Source organism: Oryctolagus cuniculus, chromosome 1 (genome assembly GCF_051225735.1).
Source record: "Oryctolagus cuniculus isolate XC-2025 breed Fujian yellow rabbit chromosome 1, ASM5122573v1, whole genome shotgun sequence".
Lineage (NCBI taxonomy): Eukaryota > Metazoa > Chordata > Mammalia > Lagomorpha > Leporidae > Oryctolagus > Oryctolagus cuniculus.
This window is the reverse complement of record NC_142867.1, coordinates 200,096,896-200,124,599: the sequence shown is the minus strand read 5'-3', so window position 1 is coordinate 200,124,599 and position 27,704 is coordinate 200,096,896. Positions and strand designations below refer to the sequence as shown.

The 27,704-nt window shown below is 43.5% G+C and overlaps 1 protein-coding gene and 1 pseudogene across 20 annotated transcripts in view; one reads left to right on the top strand and one right to left on the bottom strand.

The window, feature by feature from the left end:
- ZCCHC7 (zinc finger CCHC-type containing 7) overlaps positions 1–14,377 on the bottom strand; it is a 268,423-nt gene extending 254,046 nt beyond the window's left edge. For 7 of the 20 annotated variants that reach the window (XR_016224337.1, XR_016224339.1, XM_089318425.1 and 4 more), the window contains exons 1-3: positions 14,088–14,214; positions 12,598–12,811; positions 7,816–8,442 (exon numbers count right to left, since the gene is read on the bottom strand). Coding sequence is in view for 17 of the 20 variants with exons in the window: in XM_070054548.2 (XP_069910649.1) it covers positions 7,816–8,442; positions 12,598–12,613 (643 nt within the window). In the remaining 3 variants the exon portion in view is untranslated. Of the gene's footprint in view, positions 1–7,815; positions 8,443–10,520; positions 10,595–12,597; positions 12,812–13,096; positions 13,116–14,083 lie in introns of those variants that run through there. The other 13 variants (XM_089318415.1, XM_089318478.1, XM_089318482.1 and 10 more) reach the window with 10 other exon arrangements.
- A 12,586-nt stretch (positions 14,378–26,963) lies between these two features.
- LOC108178508 (DNA-directed RNA polymerases I, II, and III subunit RPABC4 pseudogene) lies at positions 26,964–27,139 on the top strand (annotated as a pseudogene).
- The last annotated feature ends 565 nt before the right edge of the window (positions 27,140–27,704 follow it).

Below are 27,704 nucleotides of genomic sequence, written 5' to 3'. Positions count from 1 at the left end.
TTGGGCCATCCTCCACTGCACTCCCTGGCCACAGCAGAGAGCTGGCCTGGAAGAGGGGCAACCGGGACAGAATCTGGCACCCCGACCGGGACTAGAACCCGGTGTGCCGGCGCCGCAAGGTGGAGGATTAGCCTATTGAGCCGCGGCGCCGGCCACAACTGTTTTTTAAAAGGAAACTTTCTCTCTCAGAAATACATATTGAAATATATGTATGAGTGTATTTTTATATATGAATGAATGCATGATATGCCTGTGATTTGCTTCAAAACTCCAGGGACATGGAGTTACAGATGAGAAAAGAGTAGTCATAAGTTGATAACTGTTAAAGCTGGTTTATGGGACACTTAAGTCTATTATAGCATGCTATTTTTTTGTATACTCTCAAAATTTCCATAATAAAAAATTCATAAAAAAGGGTTAACAGTTATACTTAGAGCTAATAATACTTATCTATCCAGGCAAACAGTTGATAATTATTACTCTGTAATTCCTATGGCACTCATTATTTTGTTGTCTCATATAATAATCCTTTCCAAACTCAAGCTATCCCTCACTCCCTCACAAATTAAAAACTATGCTCTCTTTGTTGTACCTTTTCTTCAACTAGGAAATCTGCTTTTCTAATACATAAGAAACTCAAATCACTTCTATTAGGGACAATAAAAGAATAAGTAAAGGGCAGGAATTCTAAAAGGAAAACAAATGACATAACATAGTTCTTACAAAGAAGCCCTAAAGAAGAGTAACAGACACAACGGAAACGAAGCTCAGATCTTAGAAATAAACTCCTGAGAGTCCTATGTAATAAGCACCGAAAGTCTATGTTTTGGCATGAATTTATTACAAGCAGAGTCACCATCATATGACCAGATGTACTAAGGAAGGCTAGAATATTTAAGAATCACAGGGGCCGGCGCCGCGGCTCACTAGGCTACTCCTCCGCCTTGCGGCGCCGGCACACCGGGTTCTAGTTCCGGTCAGGACGCCAGATTCTGTCCCGGTTGCCCCTCTTCCAGGCCAGCTCTCTGCTGTGGCCAGGGAGTGCAGTGGAGGATAGCCCAAGTACTTGGGCCCTGCACCCCATGGGAGACCAGGATAAGTACCTGGCTCCTGCCATCGGATCAGCGCGGTGCACCGGCCGCGGCGGCCATTGGAGGGAACCAATGGCAAAGGAAGACCTTTCTCTCTGTCTCTCTCACTGTCCACTCTGCCTGTCAAAAAAAAAAAAAAAAAAAAAAGAATCACAGGGCAGGCATTATGATGATGTTGTGGATAAGGCCAGCACCTATGACACCAGTATCCCATATGGGCTCCAATTCATGTTCAGACTGCTCCATTTTTCAATCAAGCTCCCTACTAATGGCCTGGGAAAAGCAAAGTCCCAAGTGCTTGAACCTCTGCCACCCACAGGGAAGATCAAAGAAGCAGCTACTGGGCACTGGCTTTGGCTTGGCCTAGCCCTAGGCATTGCAGTCAATAAGTGAACCAGCAGATGGAAGATCTCTGTCTCTCCCTCTCTGTAACTCTGGTCTTTGAATAAATAAATTTTTTTAAAAAATAAAAGAGTCACATATCTATGTCTCAACAGAACCTTGGGAAGCTAATCAACAACTTCAAACAAGAAAAGCATTGAACATTTAGAGGCCAAACAAAAAGAAAATGCTTCCTAATAGTGGATTTGTCAGTAAAGCAAACAAATGTGCAAGCATCTCACTAAAACTGAAGAGGAGAGAACCTGAATTTCCACAGAGCAATAAGTAATGCTGAACTCATTACTACAGATTTTATAATAGCCAATGCAAAATACATATATATGTATTGTATTGGCTTTCACAGATGTATGTACCATTTCAAATTTACTACCCTATTTTGTTTCAAAAAGTGTTAAGTTTTCAACCACATCTATCACCGGGACTTTGACAGACTTAACTCTCATGTAAAGAAGGTACTTCCATAAATTATTCCACTTATTTATCTTTTCAATGAAATACTACCTCACTTATGGCTAAAACTGTCTTTTACCACTTTAAATCCTCAATAGTATTTCGTATACATAGAACAGAAGCTCAGTAAATATTTGATAAATTACCAATTAATGGGAAATATGAGTACATGCAAAAGAATTACTCTAAATATTTTAAGAAGGCTTATGAGTACAGAAAAGATAGGCCATCAAGGTGTTTATAATTCATTCTATTTTATCACATTGCTGTTTCAAATGTCATAATCTGGGGCCAGTGCTGTAGCACAGCACATAAAGCTGACGCCTTGGGCACCAGCATCCCCTATGGGCACCAGTTGGAGCCCTGGCTGCTCTGCTTCTGATCCAGCTCCCTGCTAATGCACCTGGGAAAGCAGCAGAAGATGGCCCAAGTTCTTGGGCCTCTGCACCCACATGGGAAACTCAGATGAAGCTCCTGGCTTCAGCCTGGCCCAGTCCCAACTGTTGTGACCATTTGGAGAGTAAACTAGCAGATAGAAACTCTCTCTCCTTCTGCCTCTCTTTCTCTGTAACTCTTTCAAATAAATAAATAAATCTTAAAAAATTTAAAAAAAAAAGATTATTTACTTGAAAGGCAGAGTTACAATGAGATAGAGGGAGAAACTGAGAGATACTCCATCTGTTGGTTTACTCCCCAAATGGCCACAACAGGTGGGGCTGGGCCTCTCCGAAGTCAGGAGCCAGGAGCTTCAACTGAATTTCCCACGTGAGTACAGTGGCCTAAGGACTTGGGCCATCTTCGGCTGCTTTCCCAGGCACATTAGCAGAGAGCTGGATCAGAAGCAGAGCAGCCAGGGCTCCCACTGGTGCCACAGTCTGAGACTTTACCCCTTAGGCCACAGCACCAGCCCCAGTAAATAAATCTTTAAAAAAATATTTTTTTAAAAAAGCCATAATTTGAGGAACTGGCCAAAGGAGGGAGAATGGTATACACAATAGTTATCAATGCTGTTTAACAATTAGCCTTTCTAAAGTATGCCAAAATCTCCACACACACTTCCACTAACATGAAAAAACCTTCTCTCTGAAGATTATTACATAAAATAGAACTACCTATGAAAAGAATAATCATTAGAGACTAAAAACACAAACAGGCATCTGTATTGAATATATTACTTATTAATTTAAAACAAACAAACAAACAAACAAACAGGATTACAGGGGCCAGCACTGTGGCACAGTGGGTTAACGCCTGGCCTGAAGTGCCAGTATCCCATATGGGCGCGGGTTTGGTTCCGGGCTGCTCCACTTCCGATCCAGCTCTCTGCTATGGCCTGGGAGGGCAGTAGAGGATGGCCCAAGTCCTTGGGCCCCTGCACCCACAAGGGAGACCCGGATGAAGCTCCTGGCTTCGGATTAGCCCAGTTCCAGAAACTGCAGCCATCTGGGGAGTGATACAGAGGATGCAAGATCTCTAACTCTGCCTTTCATAAAAATAAATAAATCTTAAAAAAAAAATGCTTGGGCCAGTGTTGTGGTATAGCAGGCTAAGCCTCCTCCTGAGGTGCCAGCATCCCATATAGAAGCCAGTTCAAGTCCCAGCTGCTCCACTTCCCATCCAGCTTCCTGTTAATGTGCCTGGAAAAGCAGTGAATTATGGCCAAGTTTTTGGCCCCTGCACCCATGGGGAAACTCAGAAGAAGCTCTTTGCACCTGCCTTCAGTTCAGCCCATCTCCAGCTGTTGCAGACATTTGGGAAGTACACCAGTGGATAGAAGACCTATCTGTCTCTCCCCTTCTCTGTCTGTAACTCTGCCTCTCAAATAAATCTTTAAAAACCAAACAAACAAAATACAGTTAACTGGAACCATCATACACTACTGGTGGGAATGTAAAAGGGAATAGCCACTGTGGGAAAGTTTGGGGGTTGCTCAAAAAGGTATATACCTCAAAGAACTAAAATACAGGTATTCAAAGAATTGCACACAAACATTCACAGCAGCACTATTAACAATTGCCAAAAAGGTGGACAAAACCCAAATATCAACTGATGAATGCATAAGCAAAATGCAGTATATCTGTGCAATGGAATATTATTCAGCCCTGAAAAGTAATTTAAGTATTGACATACAATTAATGTGCATAAACCTCCAAAGCATTATGCTAAGTCAGAGAGCAGACATTAGAGATCACGTACTGGATGATTCTATTTACGTGAAATATCCAAAACAGATAAACCCATAAAGACAAAAAGGAGAGTAGCGGTTGCCAGGGACTGCTTTCTCAGGTACATTAGCAGGGAGCTAGATAGGAAGAGGAGCAGCAGGGTCTCAAATGGTGCCCTTACGGGTTCTGGTGTTGCAGGTGGTGGCTTAACCCATTAGGCCACATCGGCTCTGCCATTCTGTATTTTAAAACTTTTTTCTTAGGTTCCCCACACTTTACAGCTAATTCCTTTAAGACTGCCTTTCCTTTCCACGACCCAAACTAAACATAATAAAACTTTAACACATGAGCCTCCTCCACATGCCCTTTATCAATGAAACCTGCCTTTTGCCAAGAACATCAAGTACTAGTAACCCTATCTCACGGAAACCTTATCTTTTGCAACTGGCTCCCCTGTCTGTCAACAAAATGGAGAATGGCCATGACCCCCACACCACAACCCAACACATCCAACATCTATCAACATTCTTCTTTCCCTTCAGGTCCAATTAAATCAACTTCTTCCTTTCTTATCGCCATAATTTTCCACAATCACAACACAGTTCCAAGTTGCTTAATGAACTGAACACTCGGTTCACATTTTTCCCAACCTACATATATTCTGCTATCAACGTCAGCATTTCTAGATTCCTAAACCAGCAAAGAACTGGTTTCAAAGAAAAAAATAATAAGCTTTCTTTTCAGTATTTAACCCTGAAACAACAGCTTATATACTCAAAAAATTATTCAGCAAGATATACATGGGGAACTTGAATTCAAGAAAATCATTACAAAAAAGAGGTGCCAATTTGTTCATCATAAATACAGACTCAATTAATGATATTACATGTAATCTGAGAGGAAGGCATTTAGAGAAAGAAGACACTCCCTATTAAGCTGACCTTCTATAATGTTATAGCTAACTCTGGATAACTTGGTTTCTGTCATTTTGCTCTAAAATGCCAAGTATTACTGAAAAAATTTATGAAATTTTCAAAGTGAGTTCATTACAAGTTCGTATTATTTTGATTTTGACTGAGTATTACTTCCAAGCAATCCTTTTATTCTCTTATTATATATTCATTAACACAATGTTTTCCAACCTACCAGCTCTGGATTCCTGTGAAGTTGTAGAATTAGTTACTATAAAGGACATCAAGCAGCATACATTATATAAAAACTATATCCTACATACATGTATTAACATTTTTCAAATGTGCAACGATGTAGTTAGTAAAACAGAAAGTCGTATAGGAGAATACTGAATAGTTTTTCACTAATATGCATTTTCTCAATTAACAAACACTAAAAATGTAACTACAATCCTGTGGGGAGTTTACAAACTATTAGGGTTTTTTAAAAATTATTTATTTATTTGGGAGGCAGAGAGATGATAGCAAGAGAGAATTCCCATATGCTGGTTTACTTCCCAAAGGCAAGGGCCAGAATGCATCCCACATGGGTGGCAGGAGCCCAATTACTTGAGCTATCATCTCTGCCTTCCAAGGTCTGCATTAGCAGGAAGCTGAAGTCAGGAGCCACAGACAGGACTCAAACGTAGGCACTTTGATGTGGGATACAGGCACCTTAACTAAAATGCTAAATGCCTTGTTTAGGAGGCTGTCACCTTCAACATATTGGGAACCACCGCCTAAGCGTATTTCCTACAGCAAACACTTAAACATCCTTTCCATTCTCTAAGTTCTAATTATTCTTTGCTTACTCCAATTTCTGCTTTCACTTTCCCAAGACAATTAAACACATCTGATGTTTCTTTATCCACCTCAATTCATCTGAATTTATCCTTTCTTCTCCACTTTTGTAAGTACTTGATGATTTATCAATCAGTAGTGTGTCTCTTGCTTTTTAAAACTAATTCAGGGGCCAACATTGTGGCAAAGCAGGTTAAGCCACTGCCTGTCACTCCAGCATCCCATGAGTGACAGTTAAAGTCTCAAGTACACCACTTCAAATCCAGCTCCCTGCTAATGCACCTGGGAAAGCAGGAGGAAAAGACCCTAGTACCCATTTGGAAGACCCAGATGAAGCTCCTGGCTTTGGCCTAGCACAGTTCCAGCTGTTGTGGCCATCTGGGGAATAAACCTGCTTCTCTAACTCTGCCTTTCAAATAACTAAATAAATCTTAAAAAAAAAAAAAAAAAAAAACAACTAATTCAACAACATACATACTTAACCCCTTCCCTACCTCAATCCATTAAATGAGATTAGTCTTCAATAAACTTCAATAGTTTCTCTTCTACCTTATCAGAGCTCCCTTATTGAGACAAAACTTTACTTGATTCTGCTCTTTGCTCTAAATACTACTCTACTCTCTTTTCTTCCTTTAGCTGTCAAATGCTCAGGATCATTAAACTACAACCTGAACCAATACAAGGTTTTACAGGAACAGGTACTCCCCTTTTCTTTAGTTCCTTTCCTACAAAGGCAGCGTTGAGTAATTAAGAGATTCTATGTCTGAAAGCCTAAAATGTTTCTTATCTGGCTCAAGTTTACACGAGTAGGGTTTAGCCTTGTGGTTAAGATGCCCACATCTCACATACGAGGGCCTGGGTTCCATTACTGGCTCTGGGTCCTGACTCCAGCTTCCTTCAGGCAATGCAGAGAGTTGGAGGCAGCAGTGATGGCTCAAGTAATCGGCTTCCTGCCACCCACACCAGAGACTTAGATGGTATTCAGGTTCCTGGCTTCAGCCCAGTCCAGCCCCAGCCACTGCATTTGCAGAGTGAACCAGAATGGGAATGTGCTCTCTCTACCTCTCAAATAAATTAAAAAAAAAAAAAAGAAAGAAAGAAAGAAAGTTTGACCTCTGGGGATCCAGGCATGATCTACATTCAATGTCAATTTCCTGAGGACATCAGGGTGCCATTAAAGGTTCTGGAGCAGCAATAAAGTACCATGAAAAAAAGCGCATTTCAAGACTACTAGTTTAACAACAGCATGCAGGACAGATAGAAATGAAGACCATTTAGAAAACTATTACAAGACACTAAGCATTAAGCATAAAGGGAAGGAAAGGAAAACAAAGGAATTTTTTAAAGAAATAACCATTAAGACTAAATGACTACAGGTAATACAGATAAGACTAATATAATTTAAGTCCTTAGTGATATGGCCCTCAGAATTTGCATTCTCTCCTACAATCTACCTAGACTTACTTACAGCTCTTCATATTTTCCTGTCTTATGTCTGTGGAGTTCCTAAAATGCTAACAACTAATTTCATATCTTCTATGTACCAGGCATTCCCTATCCTTGGTACCTCGTTAACTTCAGAGGAAGCAAATCACTTAGCAGCAATCCCAAAGAGTTGGCCAAATTAAAGTATAGGGCAACATCAAAGGTGGGTAGAGTACTCACCTGCAGTACCAAACACAGAAAGGGGAACTAAGATTTCAGGTCCCTAACTGGCTCTAGCCAAACAGGAAAAAGCAGCTATGAATCTGCTTACAGAAGAAGCAGACACTTTCTGATGATCACCATCAGCATACCCAATGATAAGAAAGTCTCATGAGAAACAAGCCAAAAAACAAGACCAAAAGGTAAGGAATCCCATGGAGCAGATCCTATTGGTCTTTCATCCAGGAAAAGCAATCCTCTCTCCTTATTAAAGATGATACTACATTTCAAAATTGCCAGTATGATACTGACCTTCAGTAACAGAGTCTTCACATCCCACAAGGTTGAGAAGGATATCATCATCTTTATCATCCACTTCACATCCCAGTAGCATCCAGCTTTCCACATTATCACTTTCTGAAACGATGCTCTCTTCATCTTCACTTGAACTGACTTCTATAACCATGACCTCTTGGATCACATTTGATCTCTCTTCAGGTTTAGGCTTCTCAATATTCCTCCTGCATTTCTTACCAGCCAACTCCTTTGAAGGAAGAGAAGAAGGAGAACTACGGATCTTTCCTTGTGCTTGGACTCTAACATTCTTTCTTTCACATCTGTAAATACTGTCTTCATCAGACAAAGTGATCACCTCTGACCCATCGGAGAGCTGGATGACTTCACTATCCGAAAGGACAATTAGATTCTTCTGATTTGGTTTACTACTCAATGATTCACAATCCTCAGAGTTCTTTTCTTCATGTTCTTCCTCCCTGATGGCATTACCAAGATCTCGAGCATAATGAACTTGGCTATAAAGCTGAAATTCCACCTCACTATCAACACTCAGCTCACTAGATGACTCTTCACGATAAAGGTCATCTTCATATGCTTCTATAGACTCATAGCCACCAAACATCATGAAAAGTAACTTTGATGCTGTAAAAGAGAAAATCATACAAAGAGCATATTTTAAAAACTCTAATCATGTCTGGTTAGTGCAGTTTCACCTGTTAGAACCCACTACTATGTGAAAGTCATCACTTTTTTCAGACACATTAAAATAGCTTTTTCTTGGGCAGCCATTTGGCCTAACAGTTAGGATGTTCTGCTAGGACACCCATAGTCCACACTGCAGTACCTGGGTTGAATTCATAGCTCTAGCTCCTGATTCTAGCTTCCTGATAATATAGACACTTGGAGGCAGCAGGTGATGGTTCAAGTAACTGCGTTCCTACCATCCATGTGTGAGATCTAGACCAAGTCCTCTTGTAGGCATTGGAGGTAGTGAACCTGGGGATGGGAGCTTTCTGTTTTTCACTTTCTCTGCCTCTCAAATAAACATTTTTTTTTTTTTTTTTTTTTTGGACAGGCAGAGTTAGACAGTGAGAGACAGAGAGAAAGGTTTTCCTTCTGTTGGTTCACCCCCCAAATGGCTGCTACGGCCAGCGCGCTGCGCTGATCCAACGCCAGGAGCCAGGCGCTTCCTCCTGGTCTCCCATGCAGGTGCAGGACCCAAGCACTGGGCCATCCTCCACTGTCTTCCCAGGCCACAGCAGAGAGCTAGACTGGAAGAGGAGCGACCAGGACAGAATCCAGCGCCCCAACCAGAACTAAAACCTGGGGCGCCAGCACCGCAGGCAGAGGATTAGCCTAGTGAGCCGCGGCGCCAGCCTTCAAATAAACACATTTTTACAATCTTTTTTCTCTTACAGTACCTTTTTTATGGCCTACTATAATAACACCCACCCCTCTCAAATGAGAAATTATTACCAACAACTTGAATTATAGGTATTAATGGAAATATATTTCATACATACACTGGAAAGGAAAAACAAGTTGAGATGCACTGCTTGACACCAAGTAACTGTTCTCCAAAATGTTAAACATTGCAAAACAATTTCAAGAGCTTTGACTATTCTTTCCATTCATCTTTTCTTTCCTTTCGGTTCTGTATATCATCTTTTCAGTTACACATTCTCACACAGAAATACGGATTCAGTTATGACTAAAAACCACAACAGGGAATCACTGTTAGGTTTACTTTTTGGGTGCAGATGTTTAGTCTCAATTAAAGAATTATTCTCAATGCCTTCTGATTCTTGGCCAAAATAATACATAAAAATATTTACTAAAACTGTTCAGTTCCATAGTAAAGTGTTATAAAAATATGTATGAGATATAAACTTACTAAAGATCTAAATCTGTGGCAAAACTGCAAAGTTGGAGAAAAAATATATAAAGAGAAACACTTCACTTTCCTAACGTAAGCTTATTAAATCCTGCTCTTCTGGGCCGGCGCCGCGGCTCACTAGGCTAATCCTCCGCCTAGCGGCGCCGGCACACCGGGTTCTAGTCCCAGTTGGGGCGCCGGATTCTGTCCCGGTTGCCCCTCTTCCAGGCCAGCTCTCTGCTGTGGCCAGGGAGTGCAGTGGAGGATGGCCCAAGTGCTTGGGCCCTGCACCCCATGGGAGACCAGGAAAAGCACCTGGCTCCTGGCTCCTGCCATCGGATCAGCGCGGTGCGCCGGCCGCAGCACGCGGGCCGCGGCGGCCATTGGAGGGTGAACGAACGGCAAAGGAAGACCTTTCTCTCTGTCTCTCTCTCTCACTGTCCACTCTGCCTGTCAAAAAAAAAAAAAAAAAATTAAATCCTGCTCTTCTTTCAACTGACCTTAAACATACTTCCCACCAGACTAAATTAACTGCCCCTTTTAAACTTCCATCGTACTTTACCTTTTCAAAACACTCATTACATCCCTATTATTCAATGTACATCTCTCAAAAGCACAGATCACAAACCTCAGGAGGGCAGGATGCATATGTACTTTGGCAAACAATGGATCACCAAAGCCAAGCAGAGTGTTTAGGGAGACTTCTGTAAAGGTCTATTGACTGCATGAATGAATGAATGAATGAACGCATCATATCACCAGGCATTTGTTTTTTGTCCTGGTAAATTTAGTATGTGCCTAAAATACAGAAACTATGGTTGATAAATTTCTCACTTGTCTTCACCTTTTTGAAAGTCTTAAATTCTCCCACGAGCAGCCAAAAATCTACATGGTAGCTTGTTCAAAATCAGGAACAGCCTAGAAAACATTAATACCACCAATATATTTTTTATCTACTTTTAGCTATACAGATCTAATTACAGCCATTTTCTTTTCTTTTCTTTATTTATTTATTTTGTGTGTGTGTATGTGTATTTGAGAGAGAGAGCGAGCTCCCATCTGCCAGTTCACTCTCCAAATGCCTGCAATAGATAGGGCTGACACCAGGAGACAGGAACTCAATCCAGGTCTCCTGTGCAGGTGGAAGCAGCCCAACCACGTGAGCCATCACTTCTACCCCTCAAGGTCTGCACCAGAAAGAAGTTGGATTCAGGAACTAAAGCCAGCAACTTTAATCCAGGCACACTGACACAGGATGCAGGCACGCAACCAGCATCTCAATCATCAGGTTAAATGTTCCCTCCATCCAGTCATTTTCTTAGTTTCCCAATTTTCTGTCCAAAATGTTGGAAGGTTGTAATGATAGTTTTGGTAATACAAACAGCTGATCCTAAAAGTCAAATGAACAAGAGTCAAAACGGACTCGTTTTCCAAAAATAAAGAAAGCAACTCTTAATGCCCTTCTGTTTTTCTAAAAGGTACAATATATCTGTTCCCTTGCTGCACTGTCCTTCAGTTTGCTATGCTATTATTGTCATACAGGTTGAATGTGGCTGACTGAATAATACTCATAGCATTTATCAGTTTATATTGAAATGTTAGCCTCAGAGGAATTCAAATAAAAGAAGAATCCTGTCCTTTATATTTAATAGGTAAATTAATTCTAAAAGAAGTCAAAAGAATTATGCTTTCTTCAAAATCCTCACTGGATCCATCCTGAGGATCCAGTGTGGACTTAAGATAAAACATAATTCTAGTGCAGCACAGAAAAAATTAAAGAGCTAAATTACAGAGTTACAAATTTGTACTACTCTTGGAGCCGTCCCAAAGGAAAAGGATTAAGAATAGAGCCATAGGCACACCTGTGAATGTATGCCAAAAATAAACTACAGAACCATAATGAAAACTGACTTCCTTGGGTCTAAGGATTTATCTCCTTCCCTGAAATGTAGAAAAATGAATTTAACAATTTAGCCCCTATGGCCTTTAAGAGGATTTTGTATCTTCTGTACTTGAAAATTGTGCTCAGCATAACCTACTCTCTTCTATTTATGTAGCTTATGTATGCCAGGGTTAAGGTTTGCCTGAGGCTGTTTTGGTTTATGTTACTATTTAATTACACTCAAATGCATTTAATTTACTTCCAAAAAAAAAAAAGTGTGTACTCAGAGGACAAAGACAAATTTTTATAAATATGTACACACACACCCTCCTTGATTGGGAAGGCTTTCTCGGCTTTAATCACTGTAAACAATTCCCATGCATACTTATTAACTAGATAACAGAAGGTCCCTATGACAGTCACAAAATCCTAAACATGGAATCGATCAAGCACAGGGAAACTGAGGCCCAAAAAGATAATGAAGCCTATCTGGGATATGCAGCTGGTTTAAGAAACGGCTACAAATGTTGGCCTATTTTCCTGACTCTCAATCAAGTGTTAAGATTTTAAAAATAAGATTTTCAAAACAAATAATTTCATATAAAGATGCTTTAAAACTCCCTTCACTGCTATATTTGCACTGGTTCTAACACCTAGATTTACCTCACAAACATCCATTCATTCCCAGTGGACTATAAAAACTATCAAAGAAGCATTTTAATTAGAAGGAAGGAAAAGGACTTTTAAATCTATCAGTGTACCATCCAAGAACCTCCCAAAGTGGTACTCAAGACTATCAATCCAGTGACCAAAGTTGAGCACTGAAAATATGGCAGCAGGAAAGTCACCTAAGAATTTAAATGGCTCAGCAAATCTAAAACAGCGACAGAGGATAACTGCAAAGGTGCTCACCATTCCAAAGAGGGAGCAGCATTCATTCAACGAATTTGTTTTTTAAGTAGACAACTTAAGGCTCATTTAAGCTCTGAGTTTACTTTTACAACCGCTAAAGCCAATCCTGCGTTAACAGTCTACCTACCGATTATTTCAGACATTTTGCTCCAATTTCCACCCAAAGCACTTTTAGCCTAGATGTTCCTTCTTGATGACTTGGTATCCACCTCGGCCAGATTTTAAATCCAACCCACAGCCTGATGTTTAAATGCATGGTTTTCATTGGGAAGTGATTAATACATAGCTTGTTCACACTTGAAATTTTCTGACCTACTCTTGGTGCGCTGCTCTGACAGTGCCTGTTGAAACACAATTAACTATAGGGTTAAAATTTGTTTTTCAAATGTGATTGCTACTTCGGATCAAATCTAACTCGGGTAGAGAATCCAAATGTTAAACAATGTTCACAAACAGAGGAAGACAGAACACAGTATCTTGGTAGAAGAAAAGCATGCTAAATTTATTCAGGTAAGCCCCAGCTGTTCTTGGGATACAAAAGGCTTTTTATAGGAACAAATCCGATCTGGAACTACTTCCTGCACCTTTCGCTCGGCCCGTTTCCCTTTTGTCATGCAGTCTCTTACCATAAAATTTCTCCCTTCCAATTATGTCACCCTCCACTCTCCACCTTCGGATTCCCTCGGAAACTGCACTAAGAGGTCCCCACGGTAGGTAAAAATAAATAAAATTTTAAAATAAAATAAAAAAGTGGTCCCCAAAGCATAGGACCGTCTTAAACACACACTTAGTCCACTTAGAAGTCCTTGTATATGACCGCCTGCGTATTCAAAACGCAGTCAGGAGCTTCTCAAGAGGCCCCAGAGTCAGCAAATTCAACGCTCTCACTTTAGACCTGGAGAAGGGGGCTCGGGGAAACTTGGTCCCTGAGCTTCCAAAGGTCCTCAAAGTTCTCCTCACTCAACCCTGCAGTCTGAGCCTAACGCGCATCCTGCCCCGGGAAGGGCCGTCTGCAATCTCCAGCGAGCCAGAGGCGGCCCAGGGGCTGGGACCCAGGCGGCCGCCGCCCAGCCACAGGTTCCTCAATGCCCGAAGTTGACAGGACGTGAGCACGAGAGGGAGTCCTAGGGAACACAGTCCACGTCTCCTGGTCTGGCATGAGGGAAGGGGCACGGTTCCCGAAATTTTGGTCGCCAAGGTGCAGCTTCCGACAGCCAAGGCTGTCCGTTCCTCCAGGGGCCGGACTCCTCCTCGGCGCGGCGGGACCTCCGCGTTTAACTGACCGAGCGGCTTCTCTAACACCTGAGATGCCTGGGGCGGCAGGTCAGAGAGGCAGAGGCAGAGACGCCGCCGCCGCCACCGTGGCCACCGGCGCCCAGCCCTTCCTGAACCACGGCCTCGGGCCTGGAAGGGACAGGGATTCGCGGCCACCTCAGCCGAGCCGCGTGGGGCGGCCGAGGGGCCGGAGGGCGCCCCGCCACACGCAGGGGGACCGACGGAGGACGCGGGGGCCGGCGAGGGGGCACGCGCTAGTTCCACAGCCCGGCGGCTGAGGCCGAGCACGAGCAGGGGTCCCCGGGCCGCGGGCAGCTCGGGGTCCGTCACACACATACTCACTGCCGCGGCTGCGACCAGGAAGCACCAACCAGGAACCAAAACGCGTAGACGGACGGGGAGGGGCGAGGACAAATGAGGTAAGGCGGCAGCGTCCGTGCGGACCCGGGAGGAGGGAAGGCACTTCCGGGGAAAACAAGGCTCTCGGGAGTCGTCTTTCCGTCCCCGCCCACCCTGGGCCCCCTCTGTGCGCAGGCGCGCTGCTTGTTAACCCTTTCTCCTCCTCTCCCATAAGCTTTTAGTTCGGCATTCCTTGCCTTGTTCCCTTCCCTTTTGAGGATCTGAGATGAGTCATACTTTACTTGGATGACTCGCACACAAGAAAAGCTGCTTACAAGGCAAAACAGGAGGAGTTTGCGCCCTCTGCTCCCGGGAGGAAACTACAACTCCCATAATGCCGCGGGCGGGCTTCGGGGCGGGCTCCGCCGCCTCCTCCCCTACGCTCCGGGGACGCCCTCTCCGCGCCACGTGGCGTGACAAGGGGGCTGAGGGCTCGTGGGAGTGGGCGTGCGGCCGGAGACTTGTCGGGGTGCTGGAGGAGCCCTTGCGAAGAAGAAGCCTCCTTGAGAGCACGTGGGTTGCAGTTGCGGCTCTTCTCGCGTGTGCTGGTTGCCCCTGGCTGGTCTGTACACTTTGAGGGCTTAAGTTGAAAGCAGTTCACACCGGGTGCTTCCTTCCGCTTCTTTCTAGAATACTAGGCGACAGATTTAACCCTTCGTGACCCTCGAAGGGCTGCTCTCGAAAGATTGAGCCTGTGGTGGTCCTTTCGAAGCCTCTGGCTTGGGTTCCCCTTCTCACATTTTAATGCTTCATCGTAGTAGACTCATCTTTTTAAAGATTTATTAGATTTAGTTATTTATTGGAGAGGCAGAGATAGATCTTCCATTGGCTGGTTTACTCCCCAAATGGCTGGGCCCATGGGAAGCCAAGATCTTCTGGGTCTCCCACATGGGTGCAGGGGCCCAAGCACTTGGGCCATCTTCTACTGTTTTCCCAGGCCACAGCAGAGAGCTGGATTGGAAGTGGAGCAGCTGGGACTCCAACCCGTGCCCATATGGGATGCCGGCACTGCTGGCGAGGCTTACCGACGACTAAGCCACAGCACTGGTCCCAAGTAAATGCATCTGTACAACCTTACAAATAAAGTGTTCTTCTGTTGGTTGGCTCTCACAACAGTCCTGAAACAGAAGCCTGACTTCAACTTGTCACCAACATTTGTTGAATATCTGTCAAGACCAGCCTGTTAAATGGTGAATTTTTAAGGTCTCTAGTGAGACCTTAAAGAAGAGCTGAGAGTCTAGCTGGGGAAACAGAATACAAAGAGTTCAATTATAGATAGTGCTTAAAGAGCTTGGCTGTAAAAATTAGTAAAAATTTTAATTAACATTCTAAAGAGAAGTACAAGTTACCATGAAAAGGCAGAACTGGGGGACCCATTTTGCTATAAAGAAAAAAAGATGTAGAAGTGGCTCACAGACATTACTAAATCATTTGGGTAATTTTTTTTAAAGATTTATTTATTTATTTGAAATCCAGAGTTACACAGAGAGAGGAGAGGCAGAGAGAGAGAGAGGTCTTCCATCCAATGGTTCACTCCCCAATTGGCCACAAAGGCTCAAGCTGCGCTGATCCAAAGCCAGGAGCCTCTTCTGGGTCTCCCATGTGGGTGCATGGGCACAAGGCCTTGGGCCATCTTGTACTGCCTTCCCAGGCCATAGCAGAGAGCTGGATCAGAAGTGGAGCAGCTGGGCCCGGAACCAGCTTCCATATGGGATGCCAGCTCTTCAGGCCAGGGTGTTAACCTGCTGCGCCACAGCACCAGCCCCAGGTAATTTGTATTCTGTAAAACAAGTGTTATCTTTGTTTTTTTTTTTTTTTTAATTAAACTTTTATCAAGGGCCAGGCTTACTTTCTTGTAAGTGTATTATGTATATTCTCCGTTAAATTTCTAAAACCCTATGAGGTAGATTTTTTCCCCAATTCCCATTTCACAGAAAAAGGGAATAGAGAGGTTAGGTAACTTTCTGAAGGTCACACGTTTAGGAAAATAATCCTAATTATGGTGCTCCATCTTCACTATTACTAATGCATTCGACAAGGATGTACTGCTTTCCTGTGATCAAAATGCTTCATTCACTCCCTTTAGTTTGTCTTCAAACCTAAAGTCCTTTGAGTGGCAGAAAAGTCTCTTCACAAGCTGCTAATCTGCCTGAGTGTTCACCACACTAAACCGTGAGCAGACGCCAGAAGACACAAGCTCTCCCACAGACGCCTTTACGAAGGGCGCATCCACTGCCTGTGCAGTGCTGCTTCTCATGCAGGGTTGAGGAACCTTTTTTCTGCCACGGGCCATTTGGATATTTATAACATTCTTCATGGGCCATACAATATCATCAAAAATTAGCCTGCTATAGATTTATTGGGTATTGAGTCCCACCTGCGATTGCCTTGGCAAGGCCAATTCAAATGATTTTGCGCCGGCGCCGTGGCTCACTTTGTTAATCTTCCACCTGCTTCACCAGCATCCCACATGGGTGCTGAGTTCTAGTCCCAGTTGCTTCTCTTGCAGTCCAGCTCTCTGCTGTGGCCCGGGAGTGCAGTGGAGAATGGCCCAAGTGCTTGGGCCCTGCACCCACATGGGAGACCAGGAGGAAGCACCTGGCTCCTGGCTTTGGATCAGCACAGAGCTGGCCGTAGTGGCCATGTGGGGAGTGAACCAATGGAGGGAAGACCTTTCTCTCTGTCTCTCTCTCTCACTGTCTATATCTCTACCTATCAATTAAAAAAAATGATTTTGCAGGCTTTAGGTGGCCTGCTGACCAGATAGCCTCCACCCCTGTCCCAACGTACCCCTACTCACTTTACTCTGCTGAAGTCCAAGTCTTAAGGGAAATCTTCCAGTTCAGCCATACAGAACAGCATTGAGTTCCCCAGACTCCCTATGCCTTGGACTAACCTCCATTGAGGCAATTACATTGTATTTGTCCTGTTGTCTCCTGGCTGGACTGCAGACCTCCCAAAGTCATCAGCTTTGATATTTCAGCTTTGTATTTTCACATTACCTGGAAGACCGCAAGACACTCAATAAAAGGATAGATTTAAGAAAACTTTGGGTCTACCAGCTGTCAGTTCACTGGGAAAACCATGCAGTGACTCCAGGTAACCAGAACTGTGGTGCTCCATGGTATTAAGATGTGTATAAAGAGCTGAAGGGGTCCCAAGGGCACAGAGATTTCTGACAGAGTGGTGTGTATACACATACCCCATGCCTTTACACAATGATTCATACCAAGAAGGCCTTTACAGATCTTGAAATCCAGTCTCCTATTGCAATGATAGAGATACTGAAACCAGAAAGGAGATGTGTTAAGAGTCCTTTAGCAGAGGCAAGGTTGTGTCTGTAATCCAGGTCTGGGATAAATCTGAGTCCCCGCCTACACACACATGCACCATTTCTCTTCCCACTCAGTCTGTGGTTCCCACTTCTTCAAATGGTGGGTGGCATCATGCGCAAGTATCTCGAAGGCTTTCTTACAGAGAATGTTCTAAAGAGACCATTTATTTGAGGAAGGAAGCACCTGTTTTCCGCGGGGCAGAGGTGGTACTACATCAACAGAGAGCAGCTGGATTGGGAGAAGGGGCCAAGACAAAGCAGAGCCCTGCGGTAGAAGGCAGGCAAGCCTGGGGATATGCTGCAGCAGCATCTAGGGGAGTGGTGCGTGTTACTCAACCTTATCCTTGTCCTTGCAAAAGCAAGGAAATGCCTCTCTTCTTTTTTCCCAGTCTACTTGTAGGTTCTAGAACCTGTGAGAACCAGCTAAACATTTTGATCTCTTAACAGTTGCTCTTCACTTACCATCCATTCACTGTGAGCCTGCCATGTAGCAGGCCCTTGATAGCCACTTCAGATGCATTGTCTCTTACCCAGCCTCAAAATGTCTAGAAGGGAGATATTAGCCCGTTTCAATAGTATGGAAATTCACACTTGAAAAGGTCAAGTGATTTGATCTGTATCACACAGTGGTAGTGCTGGGATTCAAACCCAAGTCTTTTTTTTTTTTTTTAAGATTTATTTATTTGAAAGGCAGAGTTACTGAGAAAGAGGGAGAAACAGAGAAAGAGATTTTTCCATCCAATAGTTTACTCACCAAATGGCCACAACGCTGGGGCTGGGCCAGCTCAAAGCCAGCAACCTGGAACCCCATCCAGTTCTCCCACATGGCTGGCAGGGGACCAAACGCTCAGGCCGTCTTCTGTTGTTTTCCCAGGCGCATTAGCAGGGAGCTAGATTAGAAGTGAAGAAGGAGGGCCTGTGCTTTGTGGCGGGTAAAGCTGCTGCCACCAGTGCCAGCATCCCATATGCGTACCAGTTCAAGACCCAGCTGTCCCTCTTCTGATCCAGCTCTCTGCTATGGCCTGGAAAAGCAGTAGAAGATGGCCCAAGTCCTTGGGCCTCTGAACCCACGTGAGAGACCCAGAAGAAGCTCCTGGCTCCTGGCTTTGGATCGGCCCAGCTCCGGCCGTTGTGGCCATCTTAGGAGTGAACCATCAGATGGAAGACCTGTCTCTCTCTGCCTCTCCTCTCTGTAACTCTGCCTTTCAAATAAATAAAGTAAATTAAAAAAAAAAAAAAGTGAAGAAGGGCTGGCGCTGTGGCAAAGCAGATAAACGACCCAAGTCGTTGAGCCCTGCACCTGCTTGGGAGACCTGGAAGAAGTTCCTGGCTGCTGACCTTGGATTGGCCCAGCTCCCACTGTTGCAGCCACTTGGAGAGTGAACCAGCAGATGGGAGACCTATCTCTCTCTCTCTTTCTCTCTCTGCCTCTGCCTTTCAAATAAATAAATCTTAAAAAAAAAAAAAAGTGAAGAAGCTGCGACTTCAACAGACACTCATAAGGGATGACAGTGTTAAGAAGGCAGTGTAACCCGCTGTACCACAATGCTGGCTCCTCAATGCCAAATCTTGTCTGAATCCAAAACTCCTACTTTTTTCTAGTTGAAACTAAACTCATTGAGTGTAGAGACTATGATGACCTTCTCCTCACTTTCTACCTCGCATCTCACCCAAGGCCAAGAACATGACAAGCTCACGGTGAGCACTTATGGAATGAGTGGATTCAGTTTGGGATGTTTGGTAAATGAAGACTTGGGCACAGTAAAAAATACAAACAGTGTTGTGGGACAGTAGCAGAGGAGGCAGCTGGCTGCATAAGGGAAGTAGAGAAGCTCCACAGAAGAGGTGAATTAAACAGGGCCTGGACATATAAAAAAATAACTAGGAAAAAGACCAATAATTCAGCATTCTATCAGCAAAGAACACTAACAGGCAATTCACAGAACAAGAAATCCAAAAGACCATGAACTATGATAAGAGGTGCTCAACATCACTAATCAGAAAAATGCAAATTGTCTCATACATAGTGAATGAGAATACAAATTGGGAAAGTGTTTTAGGAGAGCTATTTGATAGTATCTACCAAATTGTAAATAAGCTATGTTCTTAAATGTGTGTACAAAGATTGTAGTAGAAAAAAGTGGAGACAAATACTCATCTATAGGGAACAAAATAACAAAGGCCATATCTATACTATTTTAAGTGCTGCTTTTAAAAGAATGAGATAAATCTGCATGTACTGACAGAAAAATCTCCAAGACACACACAGTTCAGTGGGGAAAGGCAAATTTCAGAGCAGTAAGTGTATCACGCACTGATTTTTTTTTCCAAAGAAACCTTTTATTTAAGGAATACAAATTTAATAAGTACAACTTTAGGAATATAGTGATTGTCCTACCATACCCCTCTTCCTCCTCCTTCTCCCATTCCCAGTCTCCATTAAGATGAATTTTCAATTAACTTTATACATAGAAAACCAACTCTATACTAAGTAAAGATTTCTACAATTTGCACACACACACACACAATATAAAAGTTGTTTGATGGCCGGCGCCGCGGCTCACTAGGCTAATCCTCCGCCTAGCGGCGCCGGCACCCCGGGTTCTAGTCCCGATCGGGGCGCCGGATTCTGTCCCGGTTGCCCCTCTTCCAGGCCAGCCCTCTGCTGTGGCCAGGGAGTGCAGTGGAGGATGGCCCAGGTGCTTGGGCCCTGCACCCCATGGGAGACCAGGAAAAGCATCTGGCTCCTGGCTCCTGCCATCGGATCGGCGCGGTGCGCCGGCCGCAGCGCGCGGGCTGCGGCGGCCATTGGAGGGTGAACCAACGGCAAAGGAAGACCTTTCTCTCTGTCTCTCTCTCTCACTGTCCACTCTGCCTGTCAAAAAAAAAAAAAGCTGTTTGAAAACAAGTTTTACAGTTAACTCTCATAATGCAACTCATTGAGGACAGAGGTCTTGCGTGGGAAGTTAGTGCACAGGGGCTCTTGTTGTTAATTTAACAATTAACACTCATGTATGACATCAGTGACCACCCGAGGCTCTTGACATGAACTGCAAAGGCTATGGAAGCCTTTTTTTTTTATTTATTTAATAAATGTGAATTTACAAAGTGCAATTTTTGTGTTGTTGTGGCTCCCCCCCCAACATCCCTCCCTCCCGCGGCCCTCCCCTCTCCCATTCCCTCTCCATCCCGCCCTTCATCGAGTTTCATTTTCAATTACCTTCATATACAGAAGATCAACTTAGTATATACTAAGCAAGGATTTCAACAGGCTGCCCTCACACAACCGCACAAGGTATAGGGTATTGTTTGACTAGTAGTGTTGTTTTTAAGTTTCATTAAGGATAGAGATCCTACGTGGGGAGCATGTACCCAGTGACTCCCGTTGTTGATTTAACAATTGGCACTCTTATTCATGACATCAGCAATCACCCGAGGCTCTTGCCATGAGCTGTCTAGGCTATGGAAGCCCCTTGAGTTCACCAACTCTGAACTTGTTTAGTCAAGGCCGTATCACAGTGGAGGTTCCTTTCTCCCTTCAGAGAAAGGCGCCTCCCTCCTTGATGGCCTGTTCCTTCTGCTGGGGTCTTGTTCACCAAGATCTTTCATTTAGGTTGTTTTTGCCACCGTGTCATGGCTTTTCATGCCTGTGAGGCTCCCATGGGCCTTTTAGCCAGATTATGGCAGCCTTTTGAATCCACAAACTTCGTCAGTATTTAGACAAGGCCATAAGCAAAATGGAAGTTCTCTCCTCCCTTCAGAGAAAAGTACATCCTTCTTTCGACTGGGGTCTCACAGAGATCCTTCATGTAGAATATTTTTTGAAACAGTGTCTTGGCTTCCCATTATGCATTCGTTTTTATTGCACTGTAAGTGGATGTTTGTATATGCCTGTGCATATATGTGTGTATATATTAATGCACAGAGAAAATACTGAATGCATAGCAATTGAAAACAGTGGTTATTTACCTCTGAGGAAGGGAGTAGAAGTGAAGGGAGATAAAGAGGAAATTTTTAAAAATGTTAAATTATTTTTTGAAGAGAAACTTTCACTTTAAAATAAAATGTGATTCACTGAGATTCAAGATATGTAGCCTGAATATAACCAGACAAGTGTAAACTGGAGAACATTCAGCAAAATACCTGACCGACCTCTTTAAAAAATTTTATTTTAATGGGAGGAGGTATTGTTTCAAATATTTAATGTTTAGGACTTTTTTTTTTCAAAGGCAGAGTTAAAAGAGAGAGATCTTCCTTCCACTGGTTCACTCCCCTGTTGGCCCAAAGGACTGGGGCTAGGGCTGTGCCAGGCATAATCCAGGAGCCTGGAACTCCATCTGGGCTTCCCACGTGGGTGCCAAGGGCCCAAGCTCCGCCATATTCTACTGTTTTCCCAGAGCATTAACAAGGAGTGGGATGGAAGTGGAGCAGCCAAGACTCAGAACCAGTGTGCATATGGGATGCTGTCGTGGCAAGCAGCGGCTTAACATATTGTGCCGCAGTGTGGGGCAGGGGGTTGACTTATCTCTTCAAAAGTACCAAGTGTCAAGAAACAAAGAAAGACCAAGGAACTGCTGCATAGGAAAAGGACTGAAGAGGCATGACACAATAAATGCAAGACAGGATCTGGGATTTTCTTTTGCCATAAAGGATAGTGGGACAGTTGGTAAAATCCAAATCTAGATTAGATGACAGTACCAGATCAATGTTATTTTCCTGATTTTTATATTTATTTTACGGTTATGCAAAAGAATGTCTTCATTTTTTAGGATATATCCACAAAATACTGGGGGAAAGGAGCATCATGGCTGAAAGTGGCTCAGAAAAAAATTGTAGGGGTGGAAGGAGAGGTAGAAACATTTTGGGAATCTGAGTAAAAATAAATGAGAATTCTTTGTATGAAATTAGCAATTTTTCTCTTAAGTCTGAAATTCTGCCCAGATAAAATATTAAAGGAGAAAATAAAAAGAATGAATAAAAAGTTTGCCAGATAGAAAATGCAGGGGCATCTTCTGGCAGAGGAATACGAGGATCAAAGGAAGCTGACAGGTGCATGTCCCGAGCACAGCATGATATGGGGAGGACAGTCAGGGAAAGGGCAGTGATGAGCCACACCGCCCAGCATGGACACACTTCCCAGCCACCTAATATTGACAAGGGAGATATTGTGTCTGTCTTACACCCAGCCTCAAACCCTATAGAAAATAACTTGATTCCTTAGGGCTTCTCAGTCATTTCTTTGGCAGTTTCTTTTCTCCAATTCATCCTCTGATGAATCCCTAGAATCAAGTTTGTAAGAATCCAACTCCTGCTTTTTGCAAAAGAGAAAACTAAGACTCAAAAGGGGGAAGGGATATGCAAGGTCCTAGGCAAAGTTAATGCCAAAGCTGGCCTCTTGTTCATAATCCATCATTCGTTCTGTTGCACCGAAGTCGGAAGGATGAGGCAGAAATAGAACGCTAGAAAGTAAAATGATTGGATGTTGCCCTGTAAAGCTAGAATGTTTTCTGTGTGCCAAAAATACAGACTTAATGTCTGTACAACTTTTAACAGTAAAAAATGTAGACACCACTGTGATTAGGGAAACTATCGTCACTTAAAGCCAATAGGCTGCCGCTAGTGAGTGCCATTCAGTGCATGCTCCTAGGTCTCAAGCAGCAATCAAGGTGATTCTCAGGAATTCTCAATGACATTGGTACCCATCTGGATTTGTTGAAAAGTTTAACATCCTTTTTTATTATTCATGATTTTGCAGTTCTTCAAATTGAAAGGTGATGGAGAGAGCATGCAATTTTCAACCAGACTATGAAATCGTTCTTGAAAATTTGGACACTCATATAGATGGCTTTTAATTTCTCTTGGAGACTGCATCCATTATAAAATCATGAAATGTAAAAAAAAATACATACCTTAAATTTAATAATACGAGTGATGATATTCTCATTACAACAAAATTCTAGCGATAGCAAGCTAGGATTCCAAGGACTCCATTGCCATTTATTGTTATAATTTTTAAAGTTTTGATTGTTTATTTGTTTATTTGAAATGCAGAGGGACACAGAGAGAGGGAGAGAGATCTTCCATCTGCTGATTCACTCTCCAAATGCTTCACTAGCCAGGGCTGAAGTCAGGAGCATGAAACTCCATCTGGGTCACCGATGTGGGTGGCAGGGATCCGAGTATTTGGGCCGTTATCTGCTGCCTCCCAGAGTTCACATTAGCAGGAACCTGCACTGGAAACTGACGAGCCAGGACTTGAATCATCACTGTAAGCTGGGATACCAGTATCTCAAGGAGTGGCCTAACCCAGTGTGCCAAAATGGCTGCCCCACATTTGTTATTATTCCTAGGTGGGATTGAATTCCTCAAAGCTTAAGGCGAAGTGACTAGATAATGAACACTGATGAGTAAAACTATTGAGATTCTTATTTATTTAAGAATTGGGGCTGGCACTGTGGCATAGCGGGTTATAGCCCTGGTCTGCAGCACCATGATCCCGTATGGGCACCAGTTAGAGTCCCAGCTGCTCCACTTCTGATCCAGCTCTCTGCTAATGCACCTAGGAAAACAACAGAAGATAGCCCAAGTTCTCGGGCCCCTGTACGCATGTGGGAGACCCAGAAGAAGCTCCTGGCTCCTGGCTTCAAATCAGCACAGCTCCAGCCATTGTGGCCATTTGGGGAGTGAACCAGTAGATGGAAGACCCCTCTGTCTCTCTGTCTCTGTCTCTTTCTGTAACTCTGTCTTTCAAATAAATAAATCTTTTTAAAAAAAATCACCAGATTCCACTTAAGAAAGCATTTCATCAGTAATATGTTGAGAAGCTACATACTCCAAAGGACATTATTTTAAGTGTCCATGAGCCTTAGATGCACAGATTCCAAATGAAGAGACACACACTTAAACAGGGATAGATCTTATATAGACCTCCTGTATCAGGCCTGGTTTCTAAAGCTGCAATTTTCAGTCCTGACATATCTTTGTAACAACATTAGCACGAATTATTTTATTCAGGACTTTAGATTAACGACTGAAAAAGTTGAGAATAATTAAGATCAGACTATCAAATGAGCCATATATAATTTATTACAGTCAACTTGAGTGTCATTATACACAATAGACTATGTGTAATAAGCCCTTTGCTGTGTTTCAACTATTAATTCTAATTGTTTCTTACTAACTTGGTGAAACCATTAGCAACGTGGGGCTTAAAAAAAGACTGTCTCTAGGGGCCGGTGTTGTGGTATGTGTGTTCAAGCACTGCTGGGACACCTGCATCCCATATTGGAATGCGGGTTTCAGTCCTGGCTACTCCGCTTCTGATCCAGCCCACTGCTAATGCACCTGGGAAACAGTGGATAATGGCTCAAGTATTTTTTAAAAAGATTTATTTATTTATTTATTTATTTGAAAGGCAGAGATACAGTGAGGCAGAGGCACAGAGAAAGAGAAGGGTCTTCTATCCGCTGATTCACTCCCCCAAGTGGCCACAACGGCCAGAGCTGAGCCAATCCGAAGTCAGGAACCAGGAGCTTCTTCCAGGTCTCCCTCATGGATGCAGGGGCCCAAGCACTTGGGTCATCTTCTACTGCTTTCCCAGGCCATAGCAGAGAGCTGGATCGGAAGTGGAGCAGCCAGGACTCAAACCGGTGCTCATATGGGATGCTGGCACTGCAGGTAGCAGCTTTACCCACTACACCACAGCACCAGCCCCTCAAGTATTTGAGTTCCTGCCATTCACATGGAGACCCAGAAGGAGTTCCTGCCTCCTGGCTTCAGCCTTGTCACTCTGCCTTTCAATAAATAGATGTTTTGTTTTATTTTTAAAGGACTGTCTGTATTCTGAATTCAGTCTGTATCTTTTTCCTCTGCCTCCATTCTGAATCTGATACTCTATTATGACTGATACCACTCTGCATTGGAGAGTATGTTTTCTTATATCAGATCCCCCAGTTGGAGAAGATTCTGTCTGCTTGTTTGCTCTGACTCAAACTTCACACTCAGTACAGTCTTCAACAACCGTATTTGCAGGGCTCTAGTGATCTCTGTCTCGCTTTGCTGTTGAAGGTCTATTACAATCCTGGAACTACGCCATGTGTTCTTTCATTACATTCAATGCCTCTCTCCCAAGAATGGCTTCTTTGTGCTGTGCTGGTGCTCATATAGCTTCCTCTAATGTTGTTCTGTATCTGTGTTTTTAGCTATGCCATAACAGTCTTAACTGCCTTTTTTTTTTTTTTTTTTTTTTTTGGCTGAGAGAGAAGCCTACCTATCTGACTGAGTATCATGCAAAGAACACTCTAGACTACTTAGAAGACAATAGTATTTCCAAAGGCTCCATCTAGGCGAGCAGGCATTTGGCACAGCAGTTAAGACACCATTTGAGATGCCTGCATCTCATATGAGAGTACATGGGTTCAATTCCTGACTCCACTTCTGATTTAGCTTCCTGCTATTGCACTCCCTGAGAAGCAACAGGTGGTGGCTCAAGTACTAGGGTCCTTGCCACCCACATGGAAGACCCAGATTGAGTTACAGACACCTGACTATGGCCTGGTCCAGCCCTGGCTATTGCAGGCATAAATCAATGGATGGGAGATTTCCTCTGTATCTTTCTCTCTACAAATAAATAAAAATTTTAAATATTTAAATTTATATCTCTTTTTTTAAAAAAGGGGTCATCAAGGCAAACCTCAACCAGATTAGAACAGGATAGAGGCTGGTGCCGCTGCTCACTAGGCTAATCCTCCACCTGCGGCGCCGGCACACCGGGTTCTAGTCCCGGTCGGGGCGCCGGATTCTGTCCCGGTTGCCCCTCTTCCAGGCCAGCTCTCTGCTGTGGCCAGGGAGTGCAGTGGAGGATGGCCCAGGTGCTTGGGCCCTGCACCCCATGGGAGACCAGGAGAAGCACCTGGCTCCTGCCTTCAGATCAGCGCGGTGCGCTGGCCTCCACACGCTGGCCGCACGGCCATTGGAGGGTGAACCAATGGCAAAGGAAGACCTTTCTCTCTGTCTCTCTCTTTCACTGTCCACTCTGCCTGTCAAAAATAATAATAATAAAAAAAGAACAGGATAGAATTGTATAACATGGATCTAGGAAAGCAGTGGACAGGCAACGCTAGGAGTTACACTGGATGGTAGAGAATAAATGGTGTATATGCAAATAAGAAAGTAAGAGAGGCCACAGGAGCATAGCAGTCCGGTGAGCAGGTGAAGATAAGCAGTGTCACCACAGATGTGCAGGACCGAAAGGCGCTGTCACCTGATACTGGAGCAGGAATAACCAACAGATGAAGAGTTTCGAATTAATGATCAGAATTAGTATTTCAAATCCGTGGGAAAATATGAAATGTTCAATAAATGGTGTTGAAAGAACTACAAATGGGAAGTTAGATCCTACATAATGCCATTCAAAAGATAAATTACTAATAAATGAAATTATAAATGTATTAGAAGAATTTCTCCATGCTACACAGGGACTGACAATGGACACCCAGAAGGATGTTCAGCCCCCATAGCAGCAGCTAATGATATATATTTGTGGAGAATGTCACACCAAAACTGAAATAAAAACCAGGGATCCAATCAGATGCAGAGAATGTGGATACAGGATCATGTACAAGAATAAACAAGAAGATTGGTGGGTTTTGATGTTCAATGACATGTGCAAATTCAGAGGACTATCTTCATCTGTACTTGGAGTTGCTGTTATATAGCTTTTGCTTTAGCATATTTATCTTTTTGAACTACTTGGGTATCTTAATATTTAAAAAGTTGTTCAATTACATAACTTATAATTCAATAGTCTGACAGACAATGAAGGTTTATTTTCTTAAACTATACTTGCGGGAATGGTGTTGTGGTATAACAAGTTAAGCCTCTGCCTGCAACCCCAGCATCCCATATGGGTGCTGGTTTGTGCCCTGACTGCTCCACTTTTGATACAGCTCCCTGCTAATGCACCTGGGAAAGCAGCAGAAATGCTCCAAGATCTTGGACCCTCGTACCCATATGGGAGACCTGAAGAAGCTCTGGGCTCCTGGCTTTGGCCTGGCCCAGCCCCAGCCATTGCGGCCATTTTGGAAGTGAACCAGCACATGGAAGATCTCTCTCTCTCTCTCTCTTTCTTCAACTCTGCCTTTCAAACAAATAAAAAACAAACAAAAAAACTAGCAACCAAAACCTACAATCATCTGGGGTCCTTGTGAAAAATACGTATTCTTTAG